This window comes from Rhineura floridana, chromosome 1, assembly GCF_030035675.1.
Source record: "Rhineura floridana isolate rRhiFlo1 chromosome 1, rRhiFlo1.hap2, whole genome shotgun sequence".
Taxonomy (NCBI): domain Eukaryota; kingdom Metazoa; phylum Chordata; class Lepidosauria; order Squamata; family Rhineuridae; genus Rhineura; species Rhineura floridana.
The window spans coordinates 177,597,582-177,613,776 of NC_084480.1; the positions used below are offsets into that span (position 1 = coordinate 177,597,582).

At 40.9% G+C, this 16,195-nt stretch overlaps 1 protein-coding gene across 1 annotated transcript in view; it reads left to right on the forward strand.

The window, feature by feature from the left end:
* The first annotated feature begins 6,522 nt into the window (after positions 1–6,522).
* Positions 6,523–16,195, forward strand: part of LOC133389060 (bifunctional protein GlmU-like) — a 78,822-nt gene continuing 69,149 nt past the window's right edge. The window contains exon 1 of the mRNA XM_061636051.1: positions 6,523–6,826. Coding sequence (XP_061492035.1) covers positions 6,824–6,826 — 3 coding nt within the window. The 5' untranslated portion in view covers positions 6,523–6,823. The remainder of the gene's footprint in view (positions 6,827–16,195) is intronic.

The following is a 16,195-nucleotide window of genomic DNA, read 5'->3' on the forward strand; positions in this document are numbered from 1 at the left end:
TTTCTCCTCCCTTGCCCACTCCAGCCCTTCCCCCTCCCCACGGTCAGTTTTACCTATCCTAAGCATGATTGTACAGGAGTAAATCGCACTGAATTCGATAAACATGCAAATGATCAAACCTGTCCTTTTCCTCCACTCCCCATCAAGCCTGCTCCCATCTCAGTCCTCCCCTCTGCATTTCCTCCCATCCCCCTCCTCCCCATCCCCTGTGGTCAGTTTCCCCTATCCTAAGCATGATTGCAGGGGAGTAAATCCCACTGAACTCAATAAGCATGCAAATGATAAATCCATTCTCAGCAAACTTGGACAGGATCCCATTTCTTACCTCCCGGATTAAAAAGCAGGGAAATTCACTAATAGGCAAAAAACCTTGCGGTTTAAGAACATAGCTATAGCCCACAGATATTTCTATTAAACTTTAAAAAGCAGGGAAATTGGGCAGCTATAGTGAATGCACCAGGGGAGCAGGAGACCTGACCTCCTCTATGAGATATTGTAAAAAAGGTAATGGTGTCCCCGCACTTATAGTGCGAGTCATTTCCGACTCTTAGGGTGACGTCTTGTGACATTTACTAGGCAGACCGTTTATATGGGGTGGGATTGCCAGTTCCATCACCGACCTTTCTTTACCCCCCAGCATATGCCGGGTACTCATTTTACCGACCACGGATGGATGGAAGGCTGAGTGGACCTCGACCCCTTTTACCGGAGATTCGACTTCCTCCTTCTGTTGGAATTGAACTCCGGCCATGAGCAGAGCTTTGGCTGCATTATCGCCGCTTACCACTCTGCACCATGGAGGATCTGGAAAAAAAAGTACTGCCTTACAAATTGGTCAAAATGCAAACACAATTTGGGTTGGTCTTTCACAGTCCAATCCACTTCATGTGTAACTTGCAAGAATTTGGTAACATGTGCCTCTGAGCATATGGTGAGTGATGGCAACACCTGCAATCAGCCCAAAGAATAGAAAGAAGACATGTGCTGTGCTGATCTTATTTTAGCAGGGAGGAAGCAACATTATTAAGACAGTTGATATAGTTCAGATGGTCACTTTAAATATGTCTGATTTACTTCGCAATTTTAGTGATGTTTCCTATAGGAAATCATTTTCTTTTGCTTTTATTTCTATAAATATGTGAAGTACAGCAACACTTTGCAAAATTTACACTAAAAAAACTCCAAACGTAATTGTGGAATAATGGCACTGACTTCTGCAGAATAGTCTCCAGTGGACCTCAGGAGTGTCTCAATTTGCACAAGATAAAACAGTGGGAGGTGAAATATATTCTAGCAAAATTCTAGGTGTGCTCTGTGTTTTTAATTGACCATGTCCACCTTGCCTTAAATGAAGTGTTTTAAACAAAGCAGGCTGAAAACATGCATCCTCTTTTTTCCAACAGCTAGAGTCATTGTTGAAGTAGCAACATATTGGAATCAGTCTGATTTTACATCAAACTGCAGTTTCAGATTCAACTGTTAATGCACCCAAAATAGAAATAGAACATAACCTCCAATTTGAATCACAAAAAGCTGTCTTCACCATCATATGACATTGACCAATAAAAAGGCTTTGAAATTAATAAAAATAAATTTGACACAGATTTGTAGGATGAATAATGAGGGAAATAAAATTTTCTAGGTTAGATTCTCTGTAGAAACATTAGTAACACAGGAAAGAAGCAAAGTAAGAACACCACCAACAAACATACAAAAATATAATTCTCTATCTTTGGAGATGGCAGGTGTTGCCACCACTCACCATATGCTCAGAGGCACATGTTACCAAATTCTTGCAAGCTACACAGCAAGTGGATTGGACCAACCCAAATTGTGTTTGCATTTTGACCAATTTGTAGGGCAGTCCAATATCTCAGATAGGAGGTCAGGTCTCCTGCTCCCCTGGTGCATTCACTATAGCTGCCCAATTTCCCTGCTTTTTAAAGTTTGCTAGAAATATCTGTGGGCTATAGCTACATTCTTAAACCGCAAGTTTTTTTGCCTATTAGTGAATAGGACATACAATTATAGTAATTAAGAAATCATCTTATTGTGGTACATCACATAATAGGGTCCAGCATTTATTTCCCATGTATTTATTATACAGTGCTTCACAGAATGAAAGGGGTAGGAGCAGGGGTATAATTGTCCAGGGTCTCAGGGGGTCTTAGACCCCTTATTTTGGGGGGAGCAGGGTCCCAGCTGAATCCCTGTGTCTCCAAACATCCTAGGGGCCAATGAGCATGAAAGGGGAGTGTATTAATTACTGCGAAGAATCTTCTAACATGCTTCCTTATCCTTACCTGCAGATTGGAGCCAATCAGAGTGAGTTGGCCACTGAGAAGACTCTCCTCAGTAGCTAATTTCATGCTCATTGGCACTTAGGAATGTCTGTTGTGGGAGAACACACGTGTGGGAAGGACTGAGGAGTGTGGAGATAATGAGGGATAGCAAGTGAGTGAAGGGCATGGCTGCGAGGGGGCATGGCTATGAGGGGGTGTGGCATAGCTATCATGAAGGAACCATGTACTTCTGAATTGGTCACTACACTACTGGGTAGGAGATAAGATGAGGGGGTCAGGGTATCAGAGGTGTTTTGTAAGTAGGATATGAGAGGAAAATAGTCTGACTGAGGAAAGAGGTATGGAGTTATCTAAGAGTATCTGCCCACAGAGGCATGTGGGGAAGGGGCAACTCCAATCATGTTCCTTGGTTGCCACATATCTTATGAACAGGAACCATTTGTCAAGAAATGTATCCCTTTTTTGATTGGTTGTGCTATTTCCATAGTTGGTAAGTTCCTCCATGAGTGTTATCATCTGTATTTGGGAGTACCGCTCCTCAATCAGGCTGCAATCTATTTTTTTCCCCCAGTGGCATACAATAACTAAGCAGGCTGCCATGAAGAATAATACAAGCAAGTCTTTAAAATGCAGGTGTTGTTTTCATGTTGGAAGATTGACAGTACGGTCATTAAAGGATCAGGGGTTAGCTTCCATCTCATTATAACACCTATTTCATTAATAAAACCCCTCGCCAAAATGTTTGGGTTACGGGGCATGTTCACCACATGTGGAAGAATGTACTTGTCTCTCTGCACCCCTTCCAACACATGGAGGCTGTGTTCTGAGTTACCTTGTTGAGGGGAGTGAGGTACTACCTATTGATTAATTTTAGGAAATTTTCCTTCAGTTTGGCCAAGTAGAAATGTTTTTCCGTCCAACATAATTGAATGGGAATAATTAGGGACAGCGTTGGGATAAAGATCCCTTAGGGAGTAAACCCCCTTGGATTCCCATCCGTTGAACTATCTGAACTTATCAATATGGTAAAAGAGAAGGTGGTTCAGGATGGAAGTTGAGAGAAAGAGTTGAGGTGGCAGTTGTTTCTTCCAGTTTTTCTGGGATTATCTAGGAGGTCCAGGTCTTTTTTTATTCTGAAGTGTAAAGGGTAGGGCCTAAATTTTGGGATCCCAACATTTAGGGTATTCCATTACCAACCAAGAGTGATTCATACCATTTTGTGTGAATGGTATTATGTTTCTGAGATGTGCTGCATCATTATATAATTTCAGATTAGGGATTCCAACCAGATGGTGGAATTCTGATTGTCAATAACACACACACTCCAGTCGACTGGGTTGTAACTATATCCCTATAACTTTATTTATTTATTTATTATTAGATTTATATCCCATCCTTCCTCCCAGTAGGAGCCCAGGGCGGCAAACAAAAGAACTTAAAACACTAAAACATCCTAAAAACAGACTTTAAAATATATTAAAACAAAACATCTTTAAAAACATTTTTTAAAAAGCTTTAAAACCATCTTTAAACAAAGTTTAAAAACATATTAAAAAGCAATTCCATCACAGATGCAGACTGGGATAAGATCTCTACTTAAAAGGCTTGTTGAAAGAGAAAGGTCTTCAGTAGGCGCTGAAAAAGTAACAGAGATGGCTGGTTAGATGAAACAAACTTTACTGAACAGTCTGTTGCAGCACCTGTCTAATATTTAAGGGGAGGGAATTCCAAAGGGTAGGTGCCACTACACTAAAGGTCCATTTCCTGTGTTGTGCAGAATGGATCTCCTGATAAGATGGTACAGTAGGGCCCCGCTTCTCAGCGCCCTGCTTTTCGGCATTCTGCTAATACTGTGCCAGCGGGGCGATCAGCGGGAGGGGGGCTGGAGCTCCCCGCACTCCAGCTCCTCTTCTAGCGCGATCAGACTCCCCCGCTGGAGCTAATTGCACAGGAGGAGGGGAAGATCAGCTGTAGCTGATCTTCTCCTCGGGGGCTGTCAGACTCCCGCACTCCAGCTGATTGCGCCGGAGAAGGGGAACATCTGATCTCCTCTTCTGGTGTGATCAGACTCCCCCACTGGAGCTGATCACACCCAAGGAGGGGAAGATCTGATCTTCTCCTCTGGTGTAATCAGCGGGTTAGGTTCCAGACCCCCACGCTACAGCTGATCCGCTTTTTGGCAGTTTTTGCTTTTTGGTGGGGGTCTGGAACCTAACCTGCCGTATGAGTGGGGCCCTACTGTATCTGCAGGACGCCCTCACCTGCAGAGTGTAGGTGCTTTGTTTCTTCCAAGTATTTTAAGAGCAGCTTTCACCTCACATTCTAAAATGTCTGGTTCTTCATCATACGGTTCCTCCATGAATGTATCTGTCATCCTGGCTTCTCTTTTATAGAGTTCTTCAGTGTATTGCTTCCATCTTCCTTTTATTTCATCTTGGTCAGTCAGTGTGTTCCCCTGTTGATTATTCAACATCCCTACTCTTGGTTTAAATTTCCCTTTAATTTCTCTAACCTTTTGGAATAGGGCTGTTCTGCCTTTTTTGTTGTCCTCTTCTATTTCTATACAATAACCATTGTAATACCTCTCTTTGTCCCTACGTACTAGTTGCTGTATTATTGCATTTAGGGTTCTAACTTTGATTTTGCTTCTTTCTTTAACTATTTTAAGAGTTTTTTCAGTCATCCATTGAGGTCTTTCTCTCTTTTTAACTAGAGGTATTGTCTTTTTTTTTTCATGGAACGACAGATATTAACACCACTGCTCTGTCATGCCACTGTACAACCACAAGGTGGCACTCAATAAAAGGAAATAAATATTCTATTGGCAATAATATCCTTAATAGAAGAAATCACAACAAATCAGAGAAGCAAGGCACAGTGACTGGACCATGACAAATAGTACTCGGATCAAACATTACACTTGACTATGGAGAAGTTTGCCAGCACCATGAAATCTTGTTGCAACCCCACATTTCTAAGTGGATTATGAGCACCATGATTTGAAATTGAAACACTTAGGTATAAAAGCTTGTACCGATTGGCCTTCACCTGTTTCAGCCTGCTCAAGAGCTCCAGCTATTTGAAAGGAACTCTGTAAATATAGGATGTATGTGCTTGGGAGTTAAGTTACCAAGCTGAACAGAAGAACTGCAGTTCATGATTTAAGTAGTGCAAAATTATATTAAATTCACCTGCATTGTATATAGGGTTGTGAAGTCAGGAGCATACTGCACAGCACCTCAGTTTCCTTACAATAGTACCTTACCTTCCAGGTACCATAAAGATGATACCTGGTGTGGCATCATAATTATACTATTTAGTACATCAACCAAACTTTTTCTAGGAGCTATGAAAACCTTGGTTATCTGAGGGTAAAGGACACACCTTTCTTCTCCCTGTGTGTCAAGTTTGCTATTAATTATTTACCATGGATGAGTAAATAATTATTTACCACATGATATCATATCAACAATGAAGAGAACAATCACCATAGGGTGATTTTTCCAGCTTAACGATAATCAAATGAGCTGTTGCTAACTCCCTAATTTCCTGGATTCACCATGCATAAACCTCACCAGCATTATAACCTCTGCATATATGGACAATGCAAATAATGTTATTCTCTTATCTAACCAAATACCAGGTTATGATGTGTGTGTGTTTAAAAAAAGTTCATACAAACATTTCCAGGGTTTTTCCATGTCTCAGTCTCCAACATGTTACAGGGAACCATGTCCCACTGATTTCAATGGAATTTACATCTACCCATAAGCTGTAACTCATTGAAGAGATAAATGCCTAATTTTATAGAACAGTTAATGCTTCTGGCTCCCTCCTCAATCCTTTCCTTTCTGAAGAGTTTTTTGTTTCAAGCTGAAATTGCATGTTTTGATTTACATACTTAATGCTATATACACGCACAGTATAGGGTTGCCAGGTTCATGGCCTGAGACTGATCCTGTATCTTTAGGAGAAGAGAAAGTCAGCCAAGTGCAGGTGTTCTTGCAACTCTGTAATGAGAAAAACCACAAGGTGGAATTCTCCCTCCCCCCTGCACAACTTTTAAAGATACAGAAGACCTCTTGGTTGCCAGGCCCAGCCTCCAAGAGGTCTTCTGTATCTTTAAATGTTGTGGAGGGGGGAGGGAGAATTCCACCTTGTGGTTTTTCTCATTACAGAGTTGCAAGAACGCCTGCACTTGGCTGACTTTCTCTTCTCCTAAAGATACAGGATCAGTCTCAGGCCAAGAACCTGGCAACCCTAGCACAGTATGATAGCTTCACTTGTTTGATATTTATAGTTTCCTTTGGAAAGGTTGGAGCTGACTGAGCTTCTATCCTTTGGCAGCTGGTACTTTACTGCTCTTTCACTATGTTGCCTTACATGAGCCTCTTACTTAACAGGGTAAAGTCCAGCACGCTGTTTACTATGTTTGGCTATAAATAAATGAAGTTCTTAAACCGTCTGCGAGCTTCAGGATGAAGTGTTGGTAACCGGACAACAGCAAAGAGAACTACAGTATGGTGAGTAATAATGCCACCATTTCATTATTCTAAGGTTGCCAATAATCCTGTTTTCAACAGTTACTTGCCAGACCATGGTTTTAATGGCTGTAACAAGTACAGGGTGATAAAACACCCGTAATATTCAAAGCCAACTCATGAATGGTATTTTTCTCTTGAGCAAACCCTGCCTGGGCCGCACCAGGCTTTTGCCCATAACTCTCAGATTCTCATTCCTAATCTAACACTTGCTGCTCTGATGCCATCCCAACCCATCATATTCCAATTTGGCTCTCTGTATAACCAACCAGATTTTACCATGCTCTACCCATTCCATCAGTGTCCACCCAAACCTAACAATACATGTATTTTCTCCCTAACTCGGGGGTGGGGGGTGGAGATGAGGATGGAACAGGGCTGCATTTTAAATCATAAATTGGCTAGCCTAACTATATAGTGCTCCAACACTGGATCATGTGGTTTACTTATTGTATTCAATTTCAAAGCTGCATCTCTCTCTGGCTCTGCTGTTATGTTTCATTTACTGAAACCTCTGAAACTTGTAGAACATCTCTCCAAATGTTTATTTGTTCCCTCTTTCCTTTTCCACAAAGTTGTGTCTGTTACAGCCTTCAAAATAAGCAGGGGCTTGAGCAAGGTTTACAATTAAGAGGATGGAAATCTGCACCCTACACAGCCCACTGCCCTATCCTAGGGCAAGCACTTTCCTTCTTCCTTCTTGGAATCTGACTTCTTGAAAATCTGCAGCACTTGAAAACATGAGCCTTGCAAGATGAATAAATTACACAAATTAAAGATGTGCAGTTAAAGAGGCTTACTCTCTGCTAAGTGAGGTATCGGGTTGCAAGCAAGGTACCATAGGTATCTTAAATGTTAAACTTTGTTTCAGTATGACAAAAAATCAAATATATTAGGATTATGAATGTTAAGCCCCCAACAATATTACAATATTTAGTTTTGTCATTTAATTATATCCTTTTCTAGATATAGTTTCAGAGCCCCTCAGTCATATCTTAAAATGTGATATAAAGTCAAAGACCAGGGTCACACATGAATTTACAGAAATATCTAGTTGCTCCCAGCTGATACTTGAATATAAAAGAAAAAAATAGTAAGATACTTCTCTGAACAGGGAATAGTTCCTGGATGCTAATTCAAATACTTTGAAACCAGTTATATTGTAATGGTTTTATCATACTGCCAAAGTTGATGTTTCCTACTTATGACTTTGTCATGTTTCTTTTCCTCTCAGTATATGTTTTGTTACATTCTCTGAGTCTCTTTAGGTTGTGCTAAAACACTTAACCGCTAGGTGTCATCATTGGCCTAGGAGGGGCTTCATCCCTGCTATGCTTTTTAACATCTACATAAAACTAGATGAAGTCATCTGGAGATCTGGGCTGAGATGTCGTAAATATGCTACCACTCAGCAGTATCTCTTGTTTTCATCAGATCCTAAAGAGGCAGTGGAAACCTTGAAATGATGTTTGGTCTGGTGATGGTGATAGAAACTGAATGTGAGAACAATGAAACTTGGTTTAGATAGGATGGAAGTACTGCTGGTCGAGGGATCAGTTGATCTGGGGTTAAATGTACAGCCCACACTGAATGGGGTTGAGATGCAGGTTCAAGGTTTGATGGGTCCTCCTTGGCCCCTTCATTCAATTACTTTTGGGAGCTATACCTGAGCCATCTGTAAACTCAACTGGTCCAAAATGCAGCTGCCAAACTTTTGTCTGGGATTGGTTGGAGCAGCATATTACTTCAGACCTTTATCATCTTAACCTCCTTCCTGTTCACTTCTGGGTTGAATTCAAGGTTCTAGTTCTTATATTTAAAGCACTGCATGTCTGTGGCCTGAATGCCTTGGGTCTTCTTCATGTTCCCTTCCCTTCTGCACATTCCATTTAATATCTGTGGCTTTGCACCTCATTTGCCCACTGACTGTTAAGAGAATGGTCAGTGGATGAGTATAAGGGACAAGGCTTTTTTTCTGTTGTGGTGCAAACAGTGTGGAATGCTCTTCCTAAACAAGCCTCCCTGGCTCCATTATTTATTTATTGTCACCTTGCCAAAAAATGGCTCTTTGTGGGGATGCTGATTACTGATGGGCTTTCTTTTTTCTGCTATGAGTGGAGATGAACCTCTTTTATTTTGCTGACTATTTTAATATTCTGCCATTTTTTATTAACATTTGGTTTATTGATTGCATTATGTTGTTTGTATTCTGGATTTTATTGTTAGCTGCTCTGAGTTCTTGTAAGAAAGCTGGATAAAACTTTGTAAAATAAAGAAATAACAATAAAATAAATCATCTCAGTAAAACACTATACCACTTCACCTCCAGGTGTATCTCAGTAAGATACAGTTTTGGCCTTTGCACTGTCCTTGATGTTGACTGCATACGTTATTTTCAGTTCTGATTTTCTGGTACCTGACCAGTCTGGTGAATGGCTGGAGATTTGGTGGATTCCTTCCTAGAATGTTCTTAGTGCGAGTGGCAGGCATCAGCTCATTTCCTTAACTCTTTGTTGTTGAGGAAGTCCATTACCTGGGCACCTTGTTTCACTTGCACATATATGCAAATGTACATGCATGAACACCAAAGGACCATGTAACCTGTGATTTCATTTGCTGTGACTTGCAAGGTCCATTTTGAACAATCACATGAGAGAATACCATTTTTTAAAGTATGTTATCAAAAAGAAAAAAAAGTTCTCTTGATTTTAAATTGGTGCAGAATAGGCTTTTGCCAAGTATTGTAGAACACAGCATAATTCAGCCAGCCCTTGGCAAATGCATGGCAGTGCAGGGAAATGGAGGTGTGGTGTATAATTATACACACACACGCACACACACATACACAAGTGATGCTGTGTCCATCTAGGAATGTTGGAGCACAGAAACAGCATTTCATCCAGTAGGGGGAGAAGGAGTTACATCACTGGGTTCAAGATGTTTGCTGTGTAGTAATCCAGGCAGTGGTTTCTTCTTTGGCTGTGGTCCCCTGCAAGTAGCCTCACAGAAGGAGCAAGTCAGTGGTGGAGTTAAGTGCCAGGCTCAAGCCGGACATATTCTGTGATTGTTTCTTGGTGCTTTGCCTTGGTAGTTCCCCTTAGCCCCTTTGCTTCATCTTAAATTGATAAGATGATATATTAGTGGTGTGTGTTCAGCCTAAGGAAGGACTCAAATCTCTAAAAATTGTCATTGAGTAGGCTTTGGGCTTCTCTGTGTTACTAACAAGTCACTAATTAATTCTGCTTATATGTATACACACCACTTGTGAAACTTGTTAATGTGGTCTTTCATTCATAGCACTCTGTAAGCTTGAACAAGCTCATGCTAACCACTGCCCATGACCCAGTATTATAAATGGGAGCTGACGGAAAGGCATGTACAAGGAGTAAGCAAAGGGGTTGTACTTAGCTACTAAGAGGAGTGAGGTCATATTAAGGGGGTGGGGTTCGGTGACATACATGCAGTATTTGCATAGCCTGCCCACGAATCCCCTGCCTTTTGCCAGTGGAAATGATGAACCTACAAGGCCTGGTTTGAAAAGTACAAGATTGCTGACAGAGTCCTGTGCTATGCCAAAGAAATTAAACTATTCTACATTTATGATATTGTACCTGCTTCAGGAAAAAAAGTAGGTGTCAATCCTTAAAAGGGATTGCTGTGACTACGCTAAAAGAGATCTTGTGGCTTCCATAGCTTACAGAGCTTTTGTCTTGTCTTGTCCTCTCTTCCACTTACCCCTGTACCTAACATACATCAGTTTTTTTCTGTGTGGGCAGAAGTGAACATTACCTCAGCAAATGTGTGTTTCCAAAACTCAGGTTTGCAGAACTGATGCAAATTAAGGGGTGAGGCATTTGAGTGGGAAAATTAGAAAGGATTCATGCACCAGTTCACCCTTGCAAAGGTCCCCACTTACAGTTGAAGGCTTGTGTTTGCCTTGTAATGTGTAGTTATGTTTATTCATAGGAAGCTAGGCTGTTCTCACACTTGGATTTCAGGTGAGGGAGAAAAGCCAGGTCCCTTTGGAGAGACAGTGAAGAGAAGCAAAGTATTTTCATTCTTCATGGCATTAGCTTTGCTGAAGATAATATGTTTGCCTAATTATTGCTGAATTATTTTAAAGATGCATGCTATTGCCAAGACACAACTTGACAAAGTCCATGTGTTTCACTTTTATTAAATATTTTTGTTGACCGTGACTCTTGCAAACACAAATGGTGGAAAGAAGCAGAGTTCTTTCTGTTCATATATATTTCAAACTGTCTATTAATCAGGCAAGGGAACACCCGTCATGAGTGGGAAGTGAGTATTTGGTTTGGGTGTGGAAGTTGGTGGAGCTTATCTAAAGAAAAAAAGCTTTACTACTTGGGATGCTGCACTATCCTTCCTTTGCTTTCCTTCTTAGCCTCACTCTTCCGTTGGCATCTATAATCTTAGTAAACCTCATAAGGGAGAATGTATGTTCTATTTCCACAATAGAAACAAAAATAAACATAGGCCATGATAACATCAGTAAATTGCTTCATTTATGTGTTGTCAAAAAGAAGGTACTTACTGGTTTAGAACTTTGAACCCAACCACTCACTCACCAGAGCAGGAAGAAGCTAAATCTTTGATTTAAATAGAAGTATGGCACTACAACTAGTATTTCTGAAAAAGGGAGTCAAGCATCAATTATCTTTCCAGCACTGATCTGACTGTTAGAATTCGGGTCTTTCCAGAAAGTGGTCTTTTTCACTTGATAAGTTGCATAGTTCTAATCACTCATTGGTTGACTAAGATCCAGACCTCTGCCCAGCAGGTAACATTTTTGTTGTAGGAATACAACAGTCAAGCTGCAATATTTTTGCTGCTATTATAAAAGATTGTGTGTTCTTTGGCAGATGACAATAGCCCATGCACTTAATGAAAGTTAATTAGAAAGAAAGTAAAGTTAATTATAAAACATGACTGGAAAAACAGTACTAGTCCATAAACTATTAATGTTCAAGTTTGTTGATAAGAAAGTCAGTTCTAAACTGGTCAGTGTTCTCATATTCTTTTTAAAATGGTGACATGTTGGCTGTGATTGATAATTATATTGAGATCCTGGTTGACCTTTGAGAAAATGGCTTGGCTATTGATGCAATCGCACCTAAGCACCCTCTCTTGCTTGTAAGAGTCAAACTAGGAATCTGATGATGATACAGAGGCAAGGATGATGGCTAGTGTGATAGTGGAGAAAAAAATTGAGAGACCCTTCTGTGTGTGGGCACTCTATGTGGTGTCATATGTGCAATCTGACCTGACAATAGTTTACAGTTAATAATGATAGCAATCCTGATTCCAGTTATGAGGGTGCTTTAAATAGTGGAAGGGCAGAATATGAATCTTCTGAAGTAAATACTTAAAATGTGGCTATGGTTAATATGAATGAGAATGTGCCCAGATAAATAGCCCTGGTAGGAGATTCTGCATAATGCCCTGTCAATGTGCATAAAAAGGTAAAGGTGTCTCCACACTTATAGTGCTAGTCGTTTCCGACTCTTAGGGTGACGTCTTGCGACGTTTACTAGGCAGACCGTATATATGGGGTGGGATTGCCAGTGTAGTGCGAGTCGTTTCCGACTCTTAGGGTGACATCTTGCGACGTTTACTAGGCAGGCCGTATATATGGGGTAGGATTGCCAGTTCCTTCCCCGGCCTTTCTTTACCCCCCAGCATATGCTGGGTACTCATTTTACCGACCACAGATGGATGGAAGGCTGAGTGGACCTCGACCCCTTTTACCGGAGATTCAACTTCCTCCTTCCGTTGGAATCGAACTCTGGCTGTGAGCAGAGCTTCGGCTGCGTTACCCCGCTTACCACTCTGTGCCACAGAGGTGCCCTGTCAATGTGCATAGTCTCTGAATAATGTCAGGGGATATGTAGAATCTCGGACTTTCAGCAGGATATTCCACACATTGATCAGTCAGTAGGCCTATTTAAAATGATGTTTGTGAGTCCTTTAAAATGTTTTTAAAATAGAAATCATGTATGTTCCCTACTTGGAGACTATGCATAGTTTGCATGTGTAGTATTTTCCTCATCTAACAGGAGTTTGAGGTTGTGCATGCTAACCTGACAACATATTGACCAATTAACTGATTAAAAGTCACAGACCTCCTTGAAAGAAGTCATAGCATATTGTAAATCATATGTCCTGGATAGATTGCGCATACATCTCCAGCGCACTTCTGTGTATGTCTTTACCACCCTCTACAATGTCATTCAAGAGTTAACCTCAGGTGCTTATGTTACAGGTGGCTGAACTTCTGGGTACAATTCAAGATGTTGTTTATTCCCTGTAAAGTGCTGAATGACCTGAGCTCAAGGTACTTTAGGAACTGCCTTCTTCCATATGAGCTGTTGTTGTATTTTAAGACATAGTGGTGGCTGACTTTTCTGGAGGGGTAACATACATAAAGGCTTAAGGCAGGGCATTCTTGGATGTGAATGGAGCAAAGGGGAGGTAGGAGAGAGCAGACTGTGGAAGTGAGAAACTACCGTCTCTGAGGCAACAAGTGCAGCATCTCCTCCTGGCCCTCTCAAGTTGAGGAAGATGTCTCCATGTGTACATTCTCGTTCTTAGTAAGGGATCAGGTCATGTCTTGGGTTGGATTTTTAATGGAGGCAGGCAACATATTTCCCATGTTCCACAAGCAAGCGCCTGGGATTCTACACTCTTCTTACATGTTGCTTTGTTTTGAGGTCTTAGTGAATGGTTTAATGTATTAATTGTTAAATGCCATGTATTTTTTGGAGAAGCAGTTTATAAATAAATTAATGGTGAAGCTCAAATGCATTTGTTCTTCCTAGAGGCAGAGGAAGTGGACAATGGGAGTATGATAGGGGGCACTGTTGTTCACTGACTTCAGTCATTCCTGCAAACCTGGCCGTTTCAAATGAATTAACAAAAATAACATTTAAATTAAATTAAACAACATTTTGCCAGCCAGTGCAGCATCTTAACCCAACAATGCTAGGTTGGTTTTAATTAACATAAACAGTATTCTCTGCAGATTGATGCTTCTGATGGGAGCATGGGACTGGGCTAACTATAATTCCTCCTATGCAAAATATGCATTTATACTGTATTGTAGGTGGGAGGGTAAGACAAATGCTTCAGACAAGCAGTCACACCAGCCCTGCTGCTCTTCTTCAAGAGAACAGGAATGCATGCTGGGAATGCAATAGGACACTCCCCCTTCTCCATCTGTTATAACAGTGAAAGCCTCCAAATCTGCCCCTTGAATTGATATAAAAGATGGAGCTTCTATTTGTTTCTGATCCATTTAAAGACTGTCATTCAGGAAGCAAGTCTCCCTGTCTTAATTTATGGAGCACAATCTTGCAACATTTAGGTGGCATTGTTCGATTTCCCTGTGTCTTCAGCTATCTGAAAAGGTAAGGCAGAATTCGACCCTGCTTGTCTGAATGCTCTCAGCTCCCCAGTGGCTCACTGTCCTTACACAAATATTCTGACCTCTGCTGTGACCTTCCTCGGTTAGGATGCACACCTTAACATGGTGAGGGGGGTTGAGAGTGTTGAAGAAGCTAAGAGCAATGCTGTCAGGAGTCTAGACCAAGAGGCTAGACTCCTAGCAGGGGAATGCAAGGCAGAATGGTCAAAGCTGAGACACCAGACTAAGATGCATCCAAACTCAGAGGAAGGCAGTGGTAAATCACCGCTGAATATCTCTTCCCATGAAAACTCTTTGAACAGAGTGTCCAAAGTGCAACACAAGATACTGCTGGAAAATGAGACCCCCAGGTCAGAATGCGCTCACTGAGTAACTGGGGAAGAACAAAGGACAAGTACAAGTAGTGCTGTGACTAATGATGCAGCTGGGTCAGAGCAGAAAGGAAGCCCAGAGGCTGATGCACACAGATGTGGAAGGAGAGTCTGGAGTTGTACGACTTACACAATAGGAACATGGAATGTGAGAAGCATGAACCAGGGAAAGTTAGAAATTGTCAAGCAAGAAATGGAATGTATCAACATTACAATACTTGGTGTGAGTGAATTAAAATGGATGGGAATGGGACATTTTCAATCAGACTACAAAATATTTTATGCAGGAAATGAGAAATTAAGAAGAAATGGGGTTGCTTTAATAGTGAGAAATGATGTAGCAAAAGCAATTAGGAGCTACAACGCAAGGTCTGAGCGAGTTACAGTAGGGCCGTGCTTTTCAGCATTCCACCAATATGGCGGCTTTCAATTAGAGTAAGGCCCCACTCATATGGCACTTGTTCCGCTTTTACGGCATTTTTCAGGCATTGGGTGCCATTTTATTGACAGAATTCCACTTTTCGGCATGTTCCACTTTTAGGCGGTCTGGAACGTAACCCGCTGTATGAGTGGGGCCCTACTGTATATCAATTAGATTAAACGGGAAACCTATTAACATAACCATCATCCAAGTCTATGCTCCAATGGCAAATACAGAAGAAGAGGAATTGGAGAGATTTTACACAGAAGTACAGGAGGAAATTGATTACACACCAAAACAAGATGTGCTGATAATCATGGGGGACTGGAATGCAAAAGTAGGGAACAGAGAAGAATTAGGAATTGTGGGGAAATGGGGCTTAGGAGACAGAAATGAAGCAGGAGAAAGACTTATTGAATTCTGTGAAGCCAATAATTTGTTTCTTGCGAACACATTTTTTGAACAACTGAAAAGAAGACTGTACACATGGACATCACCAGATGGTCTATATAGGAATCAAATTGATTATATAATTGGTAGCAGAAGATGGAGAAGTTCCATACTTTCTGTGAAAACAAGACCAGGAGCAGACTGCGGTACGGATCATGAACTGGTCATATCGAAAATCAGAGTAAAGCTAAAGAACAACAAAGCAATCATAATGCCAAAATACTATTTAGATAACATCCCAGAAGAATATAAAGATCAAATAAGGAACAGATTTGAGGCTTTAAACTATGGAGTGAACTATGGAGTGAAGTCAGAGACATTATCAGGGAAGAATGTAAAAAGACAATACTTCTAGTTAAAAAGAAAGACCTCAATGAATGACTGAAGAAACTCTTACAGTGGTTAAACAGAGAAGGGAAGCAAAAGCAAGAGGAGATAGAAACAGGGTCAGAACCTTAAATGCAACAATACAGTGACTAGTATGTAGGGAAAAAGAGAACTATTACAATAGTTATTGTATAGAAATAGAACAGGACAACAAAAAGGTAGAACAAGAGCCCTATTCCAGAAGATTAGAGAAATTAAAGGGAAATTTAAACTAAGAGTAGGGATGTTGAACAGGGGGACAAACTGACTGATCAAGATAAAATAAAAGGAAGATGGAA